General features: G+C 52.7%; 1 protein-coding gene across 1 annotated transcript in view; it reads right to left on the reverse strand.

Moving 5' to 3' along the window:
• Positions 1–18,296, reverse strand: part of JPH2 (junctophilin 2) — a 30,565-nt gene extending 12,269 nt beyond the window's left edge. Inside the window, exons 1-2 of the mRNA XM_062642320.1 lie at positions 17,635–18,296; positions 9,609–10,392 (exon numbers count right to left, since the gene is read on the reverse strand). Coding sequence (XP_062498304.1) covers positions 9,609–10,392; positions 17,635–18,013 — 1,163 coding nt within the window. The 5' untranslated portion in view covers positions 18,014–18,296. The remainder of the gene's footprint in view (positions 1–9,608; positions 10,393–17,634) is intronic.
• Positions 18,297–21,417: the final 3,121 nt, after the last annotated feature.

A 21,417-nucleotide genomic window follows, 5' to 3' on the forward strand; every position in this document is an offset into this window, starting at 1 on the left:
AGGGAGGTGATCTTTGAACCTTAGACATGGAGAGTGCAAGAGGGAAAATTTCTTCTGAGGTTAAAATCTGCTCAAAGCCAACAATGAGCTTTGGCAAGAACAGAAAATGCCGGCTTTTGATTACACGCTTATAAATTTGGTACGTTTCAGACAGAGCTTGAATCAGGGCCACACTTTCTTTATTTACTGCTGGTTGTGCTGCCAGCTCCCCGCGTTCCTGCAAAAAGCAGCTCATGCAAAAGCCAGCAGAGGAGAAAGTCTGGAGATGAGGAGGTCAGGATGAAACTACACCAGAGGCTCATGGATTTTATAGCACCCAGCAGCACAACTCAAAAGCCCCTAGAAAACGAGCCATGAACATTAAATATGTCCAACCAGTGGGAGTGAATACCCCTTTTCAGTCCATCTCTCATGCCACTTTCCCTGCCCACAGTCAAACCCACCTGTGTGTCCCACCCCACAGACACCCTGCCCTGAGAGCCAGCAGCACCCTTCACCCTCCTTCTGCTTTTTTTGCTCCATCTCTCATGTGCATGTACCACTCAGTTTACACTCCAATATCCCTGAGGTACACGTGTCTTTGCTGCTTTATATTATGGACTCTGCACCTGCAAGGTGTGGTCTAAATTGTGAATTAAGCATAAATCAATACAAACTGCCTCCTAAAGGAAACACCTCCATAGCACTGTAAAAGAAATCCAAAAAGAAAAGCCATCCTGGCCTTGCAGAGCAGCTTTGCCCTTCAGCCTCCCTTCCCTTGAAGACAGCTCATGAGATGCTCCAGGCTTTTCACTCATGGTACCAGCACTCAGACACAAGTGGTGACATTCTGGTCATGTCCAGGCTACTTAGCTGGGTGAATCTGACCTTTCCTCCTTCCTTCCACAGAAAGGGTGCAAACAGACCATTCAGCCAGGAGGAAAGCATCCTCTTCTGTGCAGTGCTGCAGGAGCACAGGCCTGGCAGAGCTCTCTGCCACCTAGCAAGCTCAGCAAGCATTAGCCTTTATGATTACTTGGTGAATTTTTTAAATACCGAAATGTTATCCTCAGCTCTAAATAGCCCCGAGCCACTTGCATCTTTCACCCAGGGATACTTCCCTTTGGAGCAGTTAAAGTGATATTAATCTTACAAGCAGACAGATCTGCAGCTGTCTTCAATAAGACAACAACCTACACACCCCAGCCCCACATACGGGAGATGTGCTCTCCGCTCCCCCGCAGCCCTCGGATGCCAGCCGGCAGCTGCCGGAGCCAGCTCTAAATGGAGCGATGCAAGCCAAAACCTGCTGGCTCAAAGCACTGCTGGCCACCTCCATGGCGGCCAGCACAGCCAGGCTGGGAGCAGCTCAGGAGGCCATCCACAGGGATATCCTGGGTGAAAAAGGGAGGATTTGTAGCTGCCAAATGGAATCCCTCCTAGCTTTCAGGTCCACTCTCCTCTATGCTGCCCTGAGTGCCGATCAAGCAAAGCCTGGATGAGTGAGTCCCCCAAAGCAGCGCAGCCTCAGGATAACACACAAATGCCACCGATTTATTCCAGCTTCCACCTCACCACTACCAAAGGGACTCAGCTAATGCTCTGGGGACCCCTTATTTAATTAGCTATCTCTTCAAAATCAGAGCAGCCAGGTTATCTCACTGATCAGTGCACCAAGAGGTCTTTACGGCACATATGCAATCAGGACCTTCCAGCTTTTCATCCTCCATGTCCTGCCTCTCTAACTGTACCTGCACTGAGCGGGGCAAGAGCTGCTCCCTGCCCATGGGGATGAATTCCCACTTCCAAGGAAACACCAGAGCTGCAGCAGCCATTTGTTTTGAGGGAGCCCAGAGTGACCCAGGAACTCCTGCCCAGCCCCAGGCCCTGCCAAACACATGGCATCCACAAGCAGAGTGTGTTTACCCAACACACTAGGACGGGTCAGAAAGTGGGTGTTGTGCCTCGAAGACTGTTGATTATTTTCAGTTAACAGTTTTAGCGACTTCTAACGTAAATGTCTTTCAGATTTAACCAATCCAAACCATAAAGAACCGCAAAGCCCAATTACTCATCAAAACAAGGCAGAAGCCTTTTTCACCCAGCCTTCCAGGTGTCTCAAGCCACAAAAACTCAGACTCAGGAAGCCAAACTGCTGCAGCTCCGCACCAGGATCAGCTGAAAAGACTGCACCTCCTGCAGGAAGAGGGAGGGTTTCTGTATCTCAGGATTTATATTTAAATTGGACGTTTTACTTAAATATTATTCTCTGTTTCCAGATAAGCCTGTTCCACATTCCACTGCAATGATAACCTCTCCACAAAGCCTGATTGAATCCCATGATTTCCAAGCCCGGCTGCCTGCCTGCTCATTTCAAGCATTTGGATAGGAGTCAAAGCCTTTCTGCTGCATGCAGCAGCAGATCAATTGAACGAGAAGCTACCATTTTCCACAGTCATTTTTGCAGATTAAAATCACATTTCAATTTTCCCCTTCTGGGTTTGTGAGCTGTTGAGATAAGGATTTCCCATACGGTCAGAATGAACAGCCCATTAATTCTACTTGATGCCCTGCCATCCAAATTCTGCTCCTCTTGAGGGGATCCATGCAAGCCACAGCCCCTCTTGCTTCAACCCCAAAGACCCAGGAAGCCCTGGAGAAAGCAGTGCTGCTCAACTGATGTGTTCTCCTCAAAGCTCCCTCTTACCCTAATAGGGCATAGAAGTGCCTACGGAAATTCCTAAGGGGTGGAAAACAGATAAAGCTGTGCACACCCTCCTCTGGAGTCAGAACTCATCTCAGCATAATGAGCAGGGTGGGCTAAAAATGTGTCAGTGCTGGAGCCACAGCCAGCCTGAGTTGGGGATGAGGCTGAAACAAAGGGGTGAAGGCATCACACCAGGACTCATTCAGTGGCACTGAAACCTTCCAGCCCCACACATGGGGGGACACATTGTGGGGGTCTCACAACCAGGGCAGGTGTGTGTGTGATTCTGGCACTGGACACTAACCCTAGGGCTTGGTGTCCCCGTGGCCACACAGGACCAGGAACAGAGAAGGGCTCACCCAAACCCCACAGCCTGAACCACCTTTTGTGACAGGAGGAGGGTCAGGCAGCAGTTTGAATCAGGCAGCACTTTTACAGAGCTGGAGATGGGTGCTCTGGGGCAGCAAAACCCCAGCCCAACCAAGCCCAAACCAGCCCTGCTCAGTCCTGGTCACAAGGCTGTAAAAAACAGGCCCAGTTCTGGAACAGGAGTTGGGTGTCCCCATCTCCAAGACGTGAGTGACACAAAGTCCCAGAGCGGGGAGGCTGCTAATCAAACCACGCACGGTGACAACACGATGTCATGGCACAAGGCAGCCAGGGATGTTGTCCATTCAAGAGCTTTGAGGGAAACCCAAGCTGAAGTGGTCCTGGCCACGGTGGCATGGGCCAGGCAGGATACCCCTTGCCATCCCCACAGATGATTGCCCTGAACACAGACCTCAATTTGTGCTGATAAGCCTCACACAGGAGGTCATGCCTGCTCAGGAGCCTCAAGGGGGAAAGGTCTTTATTCACCTGGTTTCATGGAAAAGAGTGGGCACTGCAGGCACCACACAGAAAGTGGGAGAGTCCCAGCCGTGGGCTTTGGTTGGTATGGAAATAGATGCCAGCAACCAGATTTCTATTGACCAAGAGAGAATGAAACAAGATTATCTTCTTTATAAACACACCAAGCTCTGTGAGAGTCATCATTGCTGGGAGAGTGGGACCAAGGAGCATCCCCTCACTGCTGTGTCCTGGCACCCAGCTATAGCAGGAGCCTCGTGGCTGCCATCATTTCTCCCTGTCCATGTGTGCACTGGCTCTCTCCAAGCCCTGCCTGTGGAAGCACTGAGATGCTCAGTCCCACTATGGTGGCTGTGGGGCAGCCAGAATATCCAGCCATCAAGGACCTCTCCTTGGCTCCTACCGCTCGACCACCTCCAGGTATGGCTACACCTTGCTTGGGGAATCTGGAGAGATTTTAATAAAGCTGGGGTGGTCCTGTTCCACCTTCACCATCTCCCACCTATCTTGTAAGCCCCATGAGAGGTCAGGCTGTGGCATCTCCAGTGTTTGATCGTACAGGTGCAGAAATACCTCTCCCTAACAGCTCCTGCTCAAAGTAAATTGCAGCCAATACACCTGGATGGAGCCAGGACGAGCTCTGCCCATCTCCTGCCTGCTACTGCCCATCCATCACATGGGTCTACAGTCCTGAGGCTAAGAGATGGTGAAGCTGGGACGGCAAAGGATCAGCTGCTATCTCAAGCAGGAGCCTCAAGGCTCACCTTCAGGAACTGCCTTGAACCACTGCTGCTGCCTGCTCATGTGGGGTGACCAGAGGCATCCTGCCATCCAGCCTTAGACCTAAAGGTCTGGGAAGGCACTGAAGTCCTGATGGGTTTAGTGCCTGTGAATCTGGCTAAAACCCTGAGGAAAGCAGAAAGTGAAGGGTATTAAAGAAAACAAATCCTAAAACTCTTTCAGAGCAAACCCTGAGTCTGATTTGACAGACCAGAAATCACACACACACACTATATGCTAGAGATTGGAAGGGACCTGAAATCCCACATCTGAACTCTGCAGCTGAGCTGTGCCATCAGCTCCAGGACACCTGAGCTCTGCACAGGACACACACCCCAAAGCATCAGGAAGACGTCACTTTGGGTGCCCACCTTCCCCACCAGTACCGTAAACCCCTGAGAACACAGGGGACAAGGGCAAGAGCTCGCTGGGGCAAAGCCGTGCCGAATAAAGCCCCTTATGAGGGGAAGGCACAGCCGAGATCCAGCGGCGTGGGCTGCCACGGGGCTCGGCGCTCAGCTGTCGTGCCGGGGCCGCGCTGATAAAGCCCTGCTCTGCCTGCCCTTATTTAGTCAGGAGGCTCTGCTGACTCCAGCGATTTCAGGACGTCATTTGCAGCACACACCCCGCTCCCCGAGGAGATGCTTGCTGCCGCCTGGCCACGCAGGCTGGGAATGCTGCGCGCAGGGAGGCAGCGCTGCCGGGAATGTGGCTGGGCAGGGGGAGCTTTGGAAAGCGATACGGGAGCCATGGAGCGCTCTTGTTATTTGGAGGGAGAGACGTGGGTGCGGACAGAAAACCAGCTCAGGCTCCAGAACCAGGCAGCAGCTCACTCTGTGACTGATGCGGGTGTGTTGCTGCCGGGGAAGCTGCACTGTTGTGATTTCTGACATGCAACACTCGCACAGCCCAGACGCACTGCGATGAGAAAACCCTACTGAAACAGCAATCAGTGCCGACCGTTTCGGAATGCAGTTTAGAAATACTTCGGTATCTATCCAACCAGCAGTATAGCAGGACCTCTGTAGATACTACGTGAAAATATAAACTGAATCCAGAATGTATTCACTTTTAGTTGTACTCTCCAGGTACAAAACACCCAGCTTCACACGGGCTTTCAGGGCCAGCATCTGAAGACAAGCAGGTGAAGCACAGCAGCCACTACTGCCTCTCTTGTCTTGCTTTCCTATTGATCCTGGGACATCTGGCGGATATATCTGAGGTTATTATTACCAGGGTATATGCCTGTCAAATGACCTCAGAGCATGGCCAGACCCATGCCTTGCGGGATGCATGGCCAAGTCCCTCCATTGATTTTGGTCCAAGTCACAGGGAGGCTCAACTGCGTGCAGAGGCAGACTACAGCAGATCCCACTGCAGTATTTATACTAATTTTTGTCCCTCAAAAGCACCAGTGAGAAGGAAATCCCCTGTATGAGCTGCCCAGCTACTGAGCATACAGCAATTAAAGATTCAGATTCCCCCTGCAGCCGGTCCTGCCCTTCTCTTGCTTTTCATTTTAATCTGTTCTGAAGAGATGAACACTGACCATTTCCATGCTCCTTCTCCCTGCTTCCAGTGGGACCATCCTCTCCATATAACAGGCAAGCACACACTGCACAAGCAGCACCCCTGGGTGCAAAGCACCCTGTTTGGCACCAACCCACGTGCCCGGAAAACTCCAGGGCAGCCTTTACACACCTCAGGATGGCTTTTAAGTGCCTTGCTCATGGCTCAGCAGTGGCTGTGCTCTCCTCGCTGTCCTCCAGGCAGCTTGCCTACTTCAGCACAGGGAGATGATGATCCCAGGACCTCACCACCTTTCCCACTCACTCCATAGGATGCCCCAAACAGGGCACAGGGTGGGAAAGGGGGAGGCTGCAGATGCTGCATTCCAAGATGACTTTTCTCCCAAGTGGCAGCAGTCTGGGTGAGGATTCATCATACTTTAACTTCCATTAGCTGCATCCCACCAGCTGATCCCAACACTGGCAACAGACATGCCTAGGGATACTGCCTAATGTCTGAGCAGCACCAAGGGGCTCCTCCTGGGGTGAGGGGGCACCTGGCTTACCTGGATGGGCAGTTCAGGGCAGGGTGACCCCATGCCCAATGATTTTCACTAAAATAATGAAAAAAGGAACAACAACAAAAATAGTCACTGTTCCCCCAAGAGCCAGCTCTGTGCTCAGCCTCTTGCACAATGGGGAAAGCAGATGGATTGCCAATAGGAGAATTCAGGAGGGACCAGAGGAGGCCAGGGCAGTGCTGTCTGGGCAGACAGGCAGCAGGGTAATAGCTGGCACTGCCACGGTGCTGGCTGGAAAGCCCAAACAGAGCAGGTCAGGAGCTGCCAAGCAGCCTGGTGCCTCAGACACCCTCGGAGCAGAGCACAGGATGAGGAAGGTTTGCTGACCACGATGACCATCATCCCCGGTCAGGGGCATGATCAGTGCTGCTGGCAGCCTCCTGCCTGCACACCCCCAGAGCTTAGGCATGTGCCTGGGATTCCTGCAGTGCAACCAGCCAAGGCAGCTTCCAGCACTTGGGCTTGTTTTCCTTAGGATTTCTATCCCTAAAGAGCCTTTTATGGTGCAAAAGAGTGAAATCTGGCCTCCTCCTGACATTTCACCCCCAGACAGCGGAAGGCTGGATGTTACAGTGCATTAACTCTGCAAGGGGCTCCCCTGAGTGCCAAGAGCAAATGAATCTCAAACATCCACCTACAATAGCACAGGTACATGGAGGGAGTTGGGCTGCACAGCCTGGCCGCTGTGTCCTGCCAATTAGTTCCTATCAATAATCTTACCTAAAGATACGTCACATGTTCTCCCCCAAAAGGATTCCTGTGTTCTCAGAGACATTCCTTTGGTAAGGTACACACCACCATCTGAGGAGAGATGTAAATGCTCCATCTAGAAAACCCCACCTCACAGTTAAGAGCTTGGGCAATACTAAGGATAGCACAGCCCTTCTATAAACCATAATAATCGATTTTCACAATCTGTCTGCAATTACTCTCTGCCCTAGGTGTGAAAACTGAGGCAAGGCTCAAGGCCAAGGAGGAAGTCAGTGGCAGAGCTGGGGTTTAACCTAAGGACCTTCTAGAGGCAAAATTACCTCTATTTACTCTTGACCCCAAAGCTGAGCTGACAGGGGGAAGAAGGAGAGCATGAGTCTTGAAAGGGGGCAGGTAGAGAGAGTGGCTCTGCACAGAGCAACATCCATCAGGAATAAACGCTGATGGAAAGGGTGAGTTATTCACAGGATGGAGGAGCCTGAATTCTGCTCCTGCAGCAGCTGAGCTGGACCAGGGTCATGGCACTGCGAGGAAAGCAGTGCTCTCTTCCCTGCCACAACAACCACACTATCACAGGGTCTGCTAGGGGAGGACTCCCTGGAGGAAACGGGCTTTAACGTCTTATTTCCTCCAGCTCCAAGGTTTCCTTAATAGGAAATTATTCCCCTTCGTGCTGGGAAGGGATGCAGTCCCCCGCCAGGACAGCGGGCGCATTCCAGCCCCTGATGGAAAACACTGCAGAGCCGCTTTTGATCCGAAGTGTAAATAGTGTATAATAAAAAGAGGCTTGTGTAAACCTGGAGCTCTCGGGGATCAGCTTTTGCAGCTCCAGCCTCTTTATTTACAGGCGCCCAGCGCCGCGGCCACACGCTTTTCCCGCGCTCAGCAAAGCTGGTGTTGGGCTGAGGTGGCCCTGCCAGGAGGATGCAGTGGGCCCCACGTCACCCCAGGCTGTTATTTTTATCCTGCACAGCGCTGCACTTGCAATCCTGCTGCTTTTCTCCACTGGCCACTGAAGCAGCTGGGTTTTGCTAAAAAATAATCACAGTCCCCGCAAAACCTTGGAGCAGAAACAGCTGCTGGGAGAGTAAAGCCACAGTTTATTGAAGGGGAGGGATGGGGTTTGGGAACAGGCTCCCAACCCACTGGTGTTATTCACTTGATAATGAAGTAACTGGTAATTAAACAGCGATCGGAGCAAGGCAGGACAGCCATGGGGTTGCTGCCGCTGCCCAGCAAAGCCTGCACAGGGTGAGGTTTTGATGGAGAGGCAAGGTGAAGCCTCAAGGTCTGTCACAGCCATGTTTACCCGAGGAAGAGGAAAGGAACTAAGGCTCCAATCCTGCTTACAACTCTGGTCTCTGCCAGGCTGGCTCCAAGACTGGTGGGAACACTGTGGGAGGAGAAGCATGCTGCCAGCACAGCTCAGACACAGGCATGGATGCAGAGCAGGAGAGGAGTATTCTCCCTGCCTTTCTGAGGCAGAGCATGGAGCTGCTCTTATCTTTTCCCTCCTCCATCCCGGGAGGAATGATAGAGCAATTAGCACTTTTCTTTCCCACTAGTTTCTAACGTAGCTAATTCTGAGTGGCACCTACCTGTCCGGTCCCAACATTCCAGGCAGTGTAGGGGCAATGTGGTGCCTCTCAGTGCCTACACGTCTGTCAGTGCGAGGGACACTGGTGCAAGAGGACACTGCCACGTGCTCGCAGCAGCCCTTGCACGCTCCTCCCTCACACATCCCTGCGGCTCACGTCCAAGGCACGCATCCACAGCCCCCTTCCCAGCCCTGAGGTCTGGCCCGGACAAACTGGGAGAACATGAGAAGACATAACCAGCTGAGCCCTCCCTGCTTCCTCCTTGCCTAAAGCACTGCCTCCCAGTCCGCAGCACCCCAGCACAGCAGTGCTCATCCCAGAAAGTCCATTATATCAAGCCACTAAAATTAAGTAACAACCCTAATGCATCCCATAAACTACCCATAAAGTCACACCAGGTTCAGCACCTTGGCTGAACCATGTCCTGCTGCAGACCTGATTAACAAACTGGAACACGTCTCCCTTGCTGCTCATGAGCTGTTGGATTTACTACAGTCAAACCCCACTATTTCTCATCCTGCCCCATCAATGACCCAGTGGCTCCAGCAGCCTGGCACAGCACCAAGGTGCTCCCATCCCATCAGCTCGTGCTCTCCATCGTGCTGAGCACTGGGGCCAGTTTCTGCTGTCCAGCAGCTCTCCCATGGACCAGGAATGCGGGGGGACAGGAGAAGGGATGAGAAAGAGGACACAGGACATGTTCCAAATACCCCTGCACTGCCATAAGGGCCCTCAGCCCTGCTCTGACAGCATTCAGCACAAGGAATTAAACAGAAATCACAGAGAGCCCATTTGACTCATGTACCAAGGAAGCACACAGCACGGCTCCAGAGACACGTGGGATGGAGGCCAGCATCACCACAGGGACCTGCGTGCTGAAGCCCCAAGCACTCACCTGGACGCTGCAATCTCTGACTTCTGCCGGGCAATGGCCGCAGCCCTCTGAGCCCCCTCCACGCTCCTGTCCACCTTCTGCCGGATCTTGGCACTCTTGAGGGGTATCACACGCTTCTTCATGCCCTTGACGAGGACGTTGTGGCGGTATTTGCCCTCCTCCTTCTTGCCGCTGGGCAGCGTGGTGCAGCCGTAGCCGTGCCGCAGGTTATCCAGCCACTCACCCTCGTACTTGAGCCCGCTGGAGCGCTCACTGACACCAAAGCCGGCGCGCTTGTCGTTCTTCCACTCACCCATGTAGGTCTCCGTGGTGGTGGCATCGATGTCGGACTCGAAGGGGGAGTACTCCTCACCTTCAGCGCCCTCGCCCAGGCTGACGGTGGAGGTGGCATCGCTGGCAGCCGAGCTGATCCCGCTCTCGCTCTTGAGGAAGCTGACGCGACTCTTCTGGCTGGCCAGGGATGACTTGGACTCGGACTTCTTCAGCTTCCCCAGCAAGGAGCCCCTGCGGAAGAGCCCCCCCTTCTTGGGCTTGCCAGCCTCCACCTCTGCGTAGAGGCTGAGGGCGAAGCCACCGCGGGTGATGGTGGGTGAGAGGGGCAGGCTCTCGGCGTTGGCGGCGGGCGAGTCCTGCTGCGGCAGGGTGCCGTTGCTGTGCTCACTCCGCAGGGAGGACAAGGACGTGCGCAGTGGGGAGCGCACCACCGAGGCCATGCCGTAGGGCACGCTCTGCCGCACGCCGTAGCCGTGCCGCATGCCGTTGGTGAACTGGCCCTGGTACGTGCCTGCGGGAGAGAAGAGGGATGGGATGAAAAGGCAGCTTGCTCCTGGGTGAGCAGGCAGAGGAAGGTGGGTTGCACTAGGGTGGAGGTACCAACCTTCCCTTGAAGAGAGGAGCTCCAGCTCCACTGGTGCTCACCCACATGCAAAAGCAGCAGTCCCCAGGGAGCAGAGGGCAGAGGACACAAGAGCTCATTGGAAAGGGGCTGGGTTACCAGGGGACACTGGTGCCAACCCAAATCCACTAAATGGATGGGGTCTGCATTTGCATCCAGAGCAGGGAGCAGGAGGCAGCCCCATGGGGGTGGCATTGGAGGATGTCAGCAGCCCCATCAGACACACGAGCTCTGGTGGCACAGCTCTCCTTGGCTTGGTGACAGTCCCTGTCAGCCCGTTCTGCAGTTTGTCACTCACAGGCTGCCAGGACCTGCTCTAGACCCCCGAGTTGGGCACCCAGCCATAGCACAGGCTGCCCTGGTACCTGCAGCTGCATCTGCTTGGCCCTGACATACAGCTTCTCTGTGGCCCCGACATACAGCTTCTCTGTGGCCCCAAGACCAAGGCTGGTGCCCCTCTGCACAAAACAAGAGATGGGTGAAAAAGGGAGGAGAGGGAGTGGAGCAGTTCTGTGTGGGGCTCCTGCAGCTCTGCCACAAAGTACCACACTCCTCCAGACCCAGCTCAAGCGGGCACATGCTGTCCTATGACGGAGGACGCAGAGAGGATCGTGTTCACCATGGCCAGAGCTGCACCACAAGTATGGGACATTGTTAAGAGATGTCAGGGCCTTGGAAGTGACCCTTTGAAGGACTGGGGAAAGCACGCTGCCCCTTCCAGGTCTGCACATTGCAGGGTCCGTAAGAGTGGGCTGGAGACCACTGCTCTGATTTTTCTCACCAGGAGGTCAAGAGACTCAAAGCCTCCTGCAAGAAGAGCTCCCAGGTAGGGCTGGTGGGGCTAATGGGGCAGCCTTCACCCACAGCATCTACCGTGCCCGCATACCAGCACTGCGGGCATCCCTGCTGAGAGCTGTGGGATGGGATCAGCCATCTCCCCAGCCCAGCTCTCCTCAGTCTTTAGATGTGGTTGCCTCAGAAACCAGCAAACAACCCCAAACAAAAGCAGCATTCAGCTCTGCTCCTGCCATTACAGAACCTGGAATGGGCCACTCTGCCCCAGACCAACACTCTGCAGGGCAGAGGCCACCGGCTGCCCCCATCCCAGGGCAGATGGTGGTGGGGGAGCACGAACACCTCTGGAAAAGCCCACCCCACTCCTTTAGTCTTCATGCCAGTGAAGAGCCAGCCATGCTGAAGGCATTTTCCCAGGCATCTCTCCTAAACCTGGTTTCATTAAGCAGTGACCTACCAGGAGGCACCAAGCAAGCACCCCCGGGGTCCTGGGGAGACCCAGCTGAGACAGAAAGGGGTGACCTATGTTCAAGGCATTCATCTCCCCCCTTTAGGCACCGTTACTGAGACCAGGGATGACCCTGCTCCCCAGGGAGCGAATCCAGCTCCTTCTTTGGCGATGGTGGGAGTGCATCTTTTACGCTGTCCCAGGCCACTTCTGCAGCATAATCTCTCCCCCCAAGCTTCAGGTTTCGCTGAAATCCTCTCTGGACCTGCCTGTGGGGTGTTAACTTACAGTGCTGGGGGCCAGGAAAGACAAGAAGTGCCCGAGCGGGCAACAGCTGCTGCCCCCTGCCAGCCCCTGCCTGCCCCTCGGCACACGGAGCTTGGGCTCCCTGCAAGCAGCTGGTGTCCCCTGATGAAAAAAAGGAAGGGTTCAGGTAGTGCAGAGCATCTGGAGGCTGCGGGCAGCTGTGGGGAGCCATCTGCCACAGCAACGGGACATGGCCTGGCTTCCTGGCAGAGCTTGAAGCTCTGTTAGGGAAGAATAAGGTGGGCAGCGTGGGTTCGGGGTCTGGGCATGAGGGGGGAGCGAAGGGCCGTTGTGGGAGATGTCCAGGTATATGGCATGCTCCTCACTGTGCTCCCAAAGCCTTCTCCATAATATGGTGACAAACCTTCATAAGAAATGAGGTTATGGAGACCCTGGTACTGCCCCATGTCCTTCCCCACTGAGTGCTGGTGAAGTATGTGCTCCATCCCACCCATCCAGCCCACGAGCAGGGCTGACACACGATCAGGGTGACAGTGGGGACGTCCTCCTGGATGGACAGCCTTGCACACAGCTGATAGCACTGCCATGATAACCCCCTGGTAAAGAGCTCTGGAAAAGCCTTACAGGTTTAGAGAGGCCAGGTCAGAGCAGCCACTGCCCTCCAGCAGTCCCTGGTCTCCTTTGTGCCCCTGAACAGCATCGGCATCACCTGCACTGGAAAAGCCACACAGCACAGCGGGACCACAGGGAGCAGAGATGGAGGTGCCACTTGTCAGGGGCACATGTGCCTGCCCTCAGCACAAGGTTTCACACAACTCTTCAGCTCTCGGCTGCCTGACTTCAGTACCCACAGCACAAACATCATCCCTCCAGTGCCTGGTGTGCCCAAACCTGCCAACCCTGCCAGGCTTAACGGGGGCATCAACACACTGACCAGCGCAGGGATGAGCAGGCACTGCCGTGTCCCTTCATGCTGCCGCTCAGTGCCCGGCTGAGGCTTCCTGCCAGGGCAGAGCCATAAACCACCCCTGGAGCGGAGCCAGAGGCTGCTGAGAGCGGCTGGAGGCGCCGGCAGCCGTGCGTCGGGACACGAAAGGATCGAGCGGAGCCAAGCCCTGGCTCCCCGGCACGTCCCAGCCCAGCCCATTCAGGAGGGAATGGGGCTGTGCGAACCCCTCTGCACCATGGGGCAGTCGCTGATCGGGGCTGCATGTCCTGAGCCACCACCACCCCTTGAATACCAAAGCAGCCTGGGCAAGAGCGGGCAGGCAGGACGCAGAGCTGCCAGCCAGGCAGCCATGCTCTGAGGTTCTGTGCTTAATAAAGAATTAAAAACAAAAAACCTTGAAATAAATCCAAAAGCAGTGGATGTGGGAAAAGAAAATTAGGATGAAATGGGACTGAGCCCCACTTCTCTGCCTGATTTACTAGGACAATGGGGTATCACTGTCATGGTGATTGCACCATCAGGGTGCAATTACTGGGGCATGGAACCCCAATAATCCTTTTTTGCCTGCATTTTTGCTTGTCATAATGACAAAACACACTGGTTCCTCTGCAACCCCCAGGAATGCAGCTCATCACCTCTGCCCATCCCCAACCAAAGTGGGGGGATGAGGATAGCTGCCTGGGTGTCTTCATGGGATTGGGAAGGATTAAATGGTGGGATTGATGAGTATGGTATCCCTGCAGCCCTCACCTCCAAACACATGGATGGGGTGGTAGCACCTTCCACTTCACCCTGGCAGCAGGATGGGACAGTGCCAGGCTGAATCAAAGGCAAAACTTCAACCCCAGGTGCACACCTAACCCAGCAGTGAGAGCCCGCTGTCGGCAGTGTCACATCTCCCCTTCCCAGCCTACCCCAAAGCTGCAGTATAATTAGTAATGAATGTAAATAATACAAATATCCAGATAAATAATGCAAACAAATCGTATCACTGCCCTGTGATCCTCTGCTGTTACCCAGATCTTGTGACGATAGATGTGTTAGAACTCAGTGTAAAAGGCCAGGGACATTAAATCAATGCACAGCACCATGTGTGAGATAGGCCAGTGAAAACACAGTGCTGCTTTTTGGTGCCAACAGTACTACCTGGTGGGTTCTGTTGGAAAAGAAAGGCAGGAAAAAAAACAGAGAGGGGTAAGAAAATTCACAGCATTAATTCCTGGGTTAAATTCAGCCATGCAGGAGCTTTGCTGCGGAGCCGCAGACACAAGCCAGCACTATCACAGCTTGCCCAGAGCCCATGCCTGCTTCCACGACCACAGTCCCATGGATGCTGCTCCTTGTGCCACAACCCAGGTCCCTTCCCACTGTGCTTTCCCTGCCCCAAGGATCTGGTGCTGCTCCGTGTCACCCCATTTCATTTCTCCTGGTAAAGCACATTTCTTTTCCCCTTTCTTGTGGTCTCGTGATCACTGAATGGTCTAATTGTTTCCCCTCAGAGTTAACTGACACTGTTTTCTCTTAGTGCCCTAGAGACCAATTTGCAGAATCAAAAATAAGTTGTTTTAAGCTGCCTTGATTGTGAGATATCCCCCCCCCCCCCAGTATAGATATATATAAATAGTTATTTGTACAGCCAAGCCCAGCTTTGGGCCAGACCCTGGGTACACAGCACAATTCTGCATTAGCAGTGAGTTTTTCTTCTGCAGTAAGACTTGACTGGATCAAGCACTTGTCAAAAGCACAGAAGTAACCAAAACATGAGGCCTTCCTTACAGCAGAGACAATACCTAGAGGTGGAAGCCAAATAACTAGGTGTTTACTATATCTTATGTCTCAAAGTGAGGAGTTCCTTCATGGCGTGCCTTCCACAACCCCAGTCACTGTCCACTTTAACTGGTGCATCCTGCTCCTATAACTGGCCCTGAGCTCTTTCCTGGTGACAGCACCAGACACGTGTATCCAGCTTGGACACCCAAGGAAGTATATCATACTGTTACTGTCTCTGCCCGGCCACACCAGGAGCTCTGAACCCCATAACTGATCTCAACAACATCACCAAAGATGAGCTCTTTAAGCCATCAGTGTCCCATAGCTTTCACAAAAATGGACATTTGGTAGTGGAAAGAAAAAGTGAATGATCCTTGCAGTGCCTGGGCTGAACCATACCATGAGCCTGCTTCTTATTAGACACCAAAAACCTAGCAGGATTTCAAAAAGCTTCACTCCAGATTTGAGCTTTATGCAACCACCAACCTCAGCCAGCCACAAGACACAAATCACAGACAACCCTAGAAGAGTATTTGAAGTGTATTTTGAAGTGTAAAGTTTTTATAGGTGTTTATAGATGTATGTATATATAAAAAGTTAATTCAAAGGCTATTTTAAAACATTAGAACATTTAAAACTGCATCTCCCTGAAATTCACAAGTACCCTGACCATGACCTAAAGCTTCCAAAGATCTGGCAAGAGCTGCACGTTCCCAGAGCCCTCTTCCTCATGTGGCTGGTGTCCAGGGGGCTTGGGAATCACATCCCTGACTCAAAGGGACAGCACATTTCCAAAGGCTTTCCAGATGTGTATCTTGGCAACCCAAATTCAAATATTAACAGGTCTAATCAGCAGCCTGGCCACATCTGGACCGTGCAGATGGTTTCTGCGCACAGGTGAGTTTGTAAGAGAGGAGTGGGTCCTACGAGTCAGTAAGATCATTCCATCCCCGTCCCACACACGTGAGGCTGGCTGATGATCCTCACCTTGGCTTCGGATGGAGCTTCTGCACGTTCCCACAGCGTCAGAGAAGCTCACGTGTTGAACGAAGAGCCAGGACGTGACAGCACAGCCAAGGAGCAGGCGCTGAGCACCACAGCACAGCCAGGTCTGGCTGGGCCCCAGGGGGCTCAGCTCAGTGGGGCTTTGGCAGGGAACATCTTCACTGGCCAGGGCTGAACTGCCAACCTCAGGTGGCACCAGGGGTCATGCAGATGGCATGTTCCTGCATGCAGGACAACAACCCCGGGAGCACGGTGCTGACAAAAGCGACATATTCTATATCCCTATAGGAGATCTTGACTCATCTTTCCCTCTCTTCTGCCCCTTGCTTTCAGTCCAGGATCTAAACCAATTCAAACTCCTACATCAAGTTTTGCCTCTCAAAATTCTCCCCCACAACATCAACTGAACTTCAGCAGCCCTGTGCCCTTAGAAGAATGAGCATTTTAGGAAGCAGTGAGGAAGCAGCCGTGCAAATTCATAGGAGACCTTGACACCTCCAGGATGAGTCCCAGTGGCAGCCGTTGCTGACTGATCAGTTACCTGATCGCTGCTCATAACTCACCAGAGCACAATTTATACATAACCTACATGTCTCATGGCAACACGTGAAGGTTCTACAGCACACAAGTGCTGTGTGAGCCTGACTCTCACTGCAGCCTGCACAGCTCAGTGTTTAACTGTGCCATGGTTCAGAGATGGGAGAGACTTTAAGGAGCTGGAGGGATGCATCGGTTCGTGTCTGTACCTAAAACCTCCAAGGACACTAAGAAAAGGAATCAACTTCAAGACTATATTCCCATCCTTTAAGTTAGCCATGTACCTAAGTAACTCATTGAGAAATGTTTATGTAGAAGCATAAAACTGACAGCCAGTCTTGAATTAGTCCATTTTTCTAATGAGTATAAATCTGATGCTTTTCATTCTGAAGATTTATACCATTACTGTTGTTTTTCTTTACAAGCTAACTCAGCTGCCTCTCCTAAATAAATATAGATGCAATTCTGATCCATTTTTTGAAGAGTATTTCTTTGAAATCGCCCTCTCTATTTAGCTATCCTAAATATGGCAGCCTGGAACATTACAGGACTGAAGAGCTTCAGAATCACTTGCACAGAGATTCTTGCAATGTTTCTAACCCCCAAATTGCCACTAATGGGAGAACACAATTAGACTGAGCATTTACAGAGCACAACAAATATCTGACTACGCGGTGCCTTTGCGTACTAGCAGCAGTTGAGAGCTTCCAAGTAATTGAAGGGATTTATTTTAGGGAAAGGCGTGTGACTACGTATTCTAAACAGCTCAGATGAACTCGACCAAAACGGTTCGGCAAAGCAGGTGTCCAGGCAGCCCGTCAGAGGCATGCAAGCAGTATTTAATGCATAGGCAAAGCATGCTATGATGCCGTGGGTGGCTTATATCCAATGTGAAAGCATTCACAACTCGCTGCCCAGTGAGAAGGCGAACGGCTCGCAGCGGTCACGCACCAGCGGGGGGGGTCTGGTTTAGTTCAGTGATGAACTGCAAGAACCAGTCCCTGGGGAACTGGGAGTCACAGACTACAGAAATCGAGTTGGCTGGTGTCACTGATTGATACAGACACTTGAGAGCAGCTCCCGAGGGAGGGATGGTGGGGGCAATGCTCCTGCTGCTCCCTCGTTGTGTTGCGTGTGAGCTGTGCCTGACCGTGAGCACTGGGGCACACACACATTTACAAGGTGGTTGTGCCCCAAGCCCTGAAGCACTCAAATGGGTCGTTGCAGACCACTGTGCCCGCCTGGATCTCACTAGTGGGGATAGGATCAGGTCACCCCTTCAGCAAGGACAGTGTGAACTCTGCCATCGCAGGCTGGGTATAAGGCATCATCCTCGCAACCCCTCCAGAACCATCCTTACCTCCATCAGCGTATGTCTCAGTGCCGTAGCCATCCTGCAAGCCATTATTCCAGGTACCTTCATACTTGGCTCCACTGCTCATGCTCTGCCTCGCGCCATACCGTCCCTTACAGCCATGGGTCCACTCTCCTCTGTAAACCCACCGTCCTTTGGTCTCGATTCCTAGGCCATGCCTCTTGCCTTGGGACCAGTAGCCCTCGTAGGTGTTGCCACTCGGCCACGTGTATATGCCCACCACCTCGAAGCCGTAGTTCCAGGAGCCTGAGTACTCGCCCTGGCCCTTGGGGCCAGTGCAGATGCCATGCCCGTGGGCTTTGCCCCCTTCCCAGCCCCCGCAATAGGCGCCTCCATCATCGAAATCAAACCTGCCGCCGCTCATGGTGCCCTCGGGGCCGCGCCGCCGGGCAGCGCTCCGGGAAGGAAGGGCGGCTGCGGCATCCCCGCCGAGCCGGGATGGGCGTCGGGATGGGCACCGCCACCGGCCGCTCACCGAGGGGCCGGGGAACGGGAGGAAGGAGAAATTGGAGGGAGGGGAGAGGAGAGGGGCGGGCCGGGGCCGAGCCCCCCCAGGAGGGGCCGCCGATCCCGCCGGTACCTGCCCCGGCGCCGCGGCACGGGGCGAGCCCTGAGCCGAACCCCGCGGCGGCGGAGGGAGAGAGGGAGAGAAGGGGGGTCCCGAACCCGGAGATGGGGACGGGGGGTCCGAGGCGGAGGGGGGGGGGGGGGTCCCGAGGCGGCCGCGCTCCCCGCCCCGGCCGCAGCCGCCCGCCCCGCTCCGCTCTCCTCCCCCGCCGGGAGAAAGGTCAGCGCTGCCCTAACAAGGCCATCGGATCCCAGGAGCTGCTCCCAAAAATAACCCCCGGAGCCCGGCCTCCGCCTCAGGGCCCTTTTATGAAGGAGGGCAGGGACACGTCCCCCCCGCCGCGGGCAGGGATCCAGGCGGAGAAGAGGCTGGGAAAGTAAGCATCTGCTTAAAATAGAGCCTGGGAAGGGGCGCGTCGGTCCCGTCCCCTCCCGCCGCCCTCCCGGGCGCACCAGAGCGCAGGGAGCGGGCAGGGAGCCGCGTCCCGCTCCGCCGGACCCCCAGGAGGGGACCCTCTCGCAGAGCCGAGGCAGCGCCTTGGGGCGGGTTTGCTCGCAGCAGCGTTCAAGGGGGCAGTTTCAACAAGGAGTAAAAGCACAGCCCTCACCGGGTTGTGGCGTGCGCCTTGCTCACCCCGTCTGTTCCTATTACCAGGAATTTCCAGAGCTGCTTTAGGGTGGCGGCTTGGTAGTAGTCATTCCCATCTCACTCCCAAACAACAACAAACTTACCCAAAACCTCCTTCTGTTTAACAGCTGGTGGATGTTTCAGACTCCCATAAGACAGTTTAACACCTTGCACAACCTCCTCATTGGTGTTTCTAGGAAGAAGAGGTATAGGAAAAAAACCCCATGCAGTATATAACTGTAAGAAAAGTCAAGTATGTATATACAGCACATAAACTACAGATTGCCTGCAGGCACAGGTGAGAAGGACCAGCTGCCCACTATGGAGCTTATTTACAAAAGGCTTCACTTTTATTCAGCCACAGGAAGGAATGGTGAAGAACTCCAACACTGTTCTGAAGTGCTGCTTGGCAGAATCAGCCCTTTAAAACTTTCTGGTTTAAAAAAAGTCAGACTTTGAAACTGGCTGAAGTTGGACTTTTTTGAGCTCAGCTTTTGGACTCCTCAGCCACACTTTGCAGGTTCTTGCTGCACAATTAAGGGCTGAAAATTCACATTTTCTCGAAGCAAAACTGGAGGGGTTTGGTTTATGGTTTCTGGTTAGACCAAACCATCTAAAACACCTTGTAGTAACAGGAGAGAAAGTGTTAAGGCAGCAGTTGCAGCTATCTGTGGTCTTTCATTCCACAGCATTCCAGCACTTACCAGACCAAAGATGTTGTAACTGCCTCAAGAGGATGCCAAGTTCAGGACCACATTAATTATTTACTTAGCAACTTTTCCTAATCTCACAGCACTGTTGTGAACTGGCAGTACACTTACTTTAAATGTTAGTAACCTATGCAGATGTTGGCATTTAAAGAGCCTTTGTTGACCACTAACGCACCCGAACATCAGAAAGCACCAACATTATGTGGGTGCCTTAAGGCACCAGCCAGAGCTTCAGATTTCTTCATTTTGGCAGGGAAACGCATATTCTCTCCCAAAGGCTGAGGCTGTGGAGCTGCAGCACCCAGCCAGGGCACAGCACCCAGCCAGGGGAGACCTCTAGTGGCCCAGCACTCCTGTCCTCCCTCCCCAAGTCCACACCAGTTCGCATCTTTCTACTCCATTTTTTTCACATCTCCTCCCAGATTTCAATCCCCTTTCTGCAACATGGTACTGAGCATTTGATGTCTCAGCCCTAAATCCTGCAGGTACCAGGCTGCAGTGACTGACGAAAGCAATGGCGAAATAGTGAAAGGAATTCTCGGCCCCACAGCAGTGCTGTGGCTGCTGCCTGCAGGCATTTGGAAACAGTAAAGAATTATTATTGAAGAAGTATGGTCACTTTGCAGCCCATAATTACCAATGCCCTGAATTCAGAACATGGGTGGCAGAAATACAGCTGTTTAAGAAGGGGGAAATGGAAGGGAGGTGGGACCCAAGTACAATCTGCAAGGTGTAGATGACACTTGAGAGCTGGCAAAACCCGTAAATTCTCATGGTCACTTGTTCTGAGACACTGCTACGGAAAACAAAAACCCCCAAGAGTAACACCAGAAGATCTCACAGGGAAATGATTGTCTCCATTTCTTTCCAAGACTTTACAGGTCAGAAAGGTTCAGGTACTGAAGTAGTAAAGACAAACTTAACACAACTCATCTCTCCCTCAGCAAATCACGTAATTGATGGGATGGTCCTTCGCTATACATGTATTCATAAAAGACAGACTGCTGATGCACACAAAGCTGCTGTTTATCAAGCAAGATTCATTGTGCAGCTGACAACGGCTCACTCAAGTCTACAGGTGTTAATACTTGAAGGTTATAGAGCAGACTGAACAAAGCTATAGAACAAACCCAAACCCACCAGGGTGCACATGAATTTTAAGACCACTGAAGCCAGCAAATGCTGTTTCAACCTTCATAAACCCCACACTGAACAGTGCATCATCTTATTTTTCCCTTGGTTAACTGAAGCAGCAATCCCCCTGAAGAATTAAGGTGTTTCTCCTGCTGCAGACCCATCTGAGGCCTGTTGGAAGTTGAATAAAAAGTTACATTTGCTTGACTTTTTCCACTAACCAACACTGCAGAGATCAGAATAACCTCTTAAACAACCTTGCTTAGATTGCCTGAGGAGCAAAGAAACTTGGACATTCTAACAAGCAAATGTTATGTTAATCTAATCTGACTGCATTAACATTACCAAAGATAGGGACTGAGGGCGTTTGTTCAGCTGATAAGAAATGATACCACCCCAGAAGATGACTGTCTCTCTTCAATTTGCCTATAGTGGTAATAGTACTGAGGAGATGATAGGATTGTCACCTTCCTTCATGAAACAAAATCAGAGGCACAAGTGTCCAAAACCACAAGCATGTTACAACCTGAGGTCACAGCAATTGCATTCAGGTCCCTCACAGTAACAGCTCTCACCACCAAGTAACCCAGAGGCTCTTCTCTTCCAACAAGCCAAAACCAGAGGAAAAGTGTTAGGTCTCTTAAGTATAGACAGGTACAGTCTAAACACATTCACTGCTTACTTCATTATGTATTACAAGCTTAAATTATAATGCTTAAGCTCAACTGT

The sequence above is a fragment of the Pezoporus occidentalis genome, unplaced genomic scaffold (assembly GCF_034315485.1).
Source record: "Pezoporus occidentalis ecotype Australia unplaced genomic scaffold, CSIRO_AGI_Poc_V1 ctg70, whole genome shotgun sequence".
Lineage (NCBI taxonomy): Eukaryota > Metazoa > Chordata > Aves > Psittaciformes > Psittacidae > Pezoporus > Pezoporus occidentalis.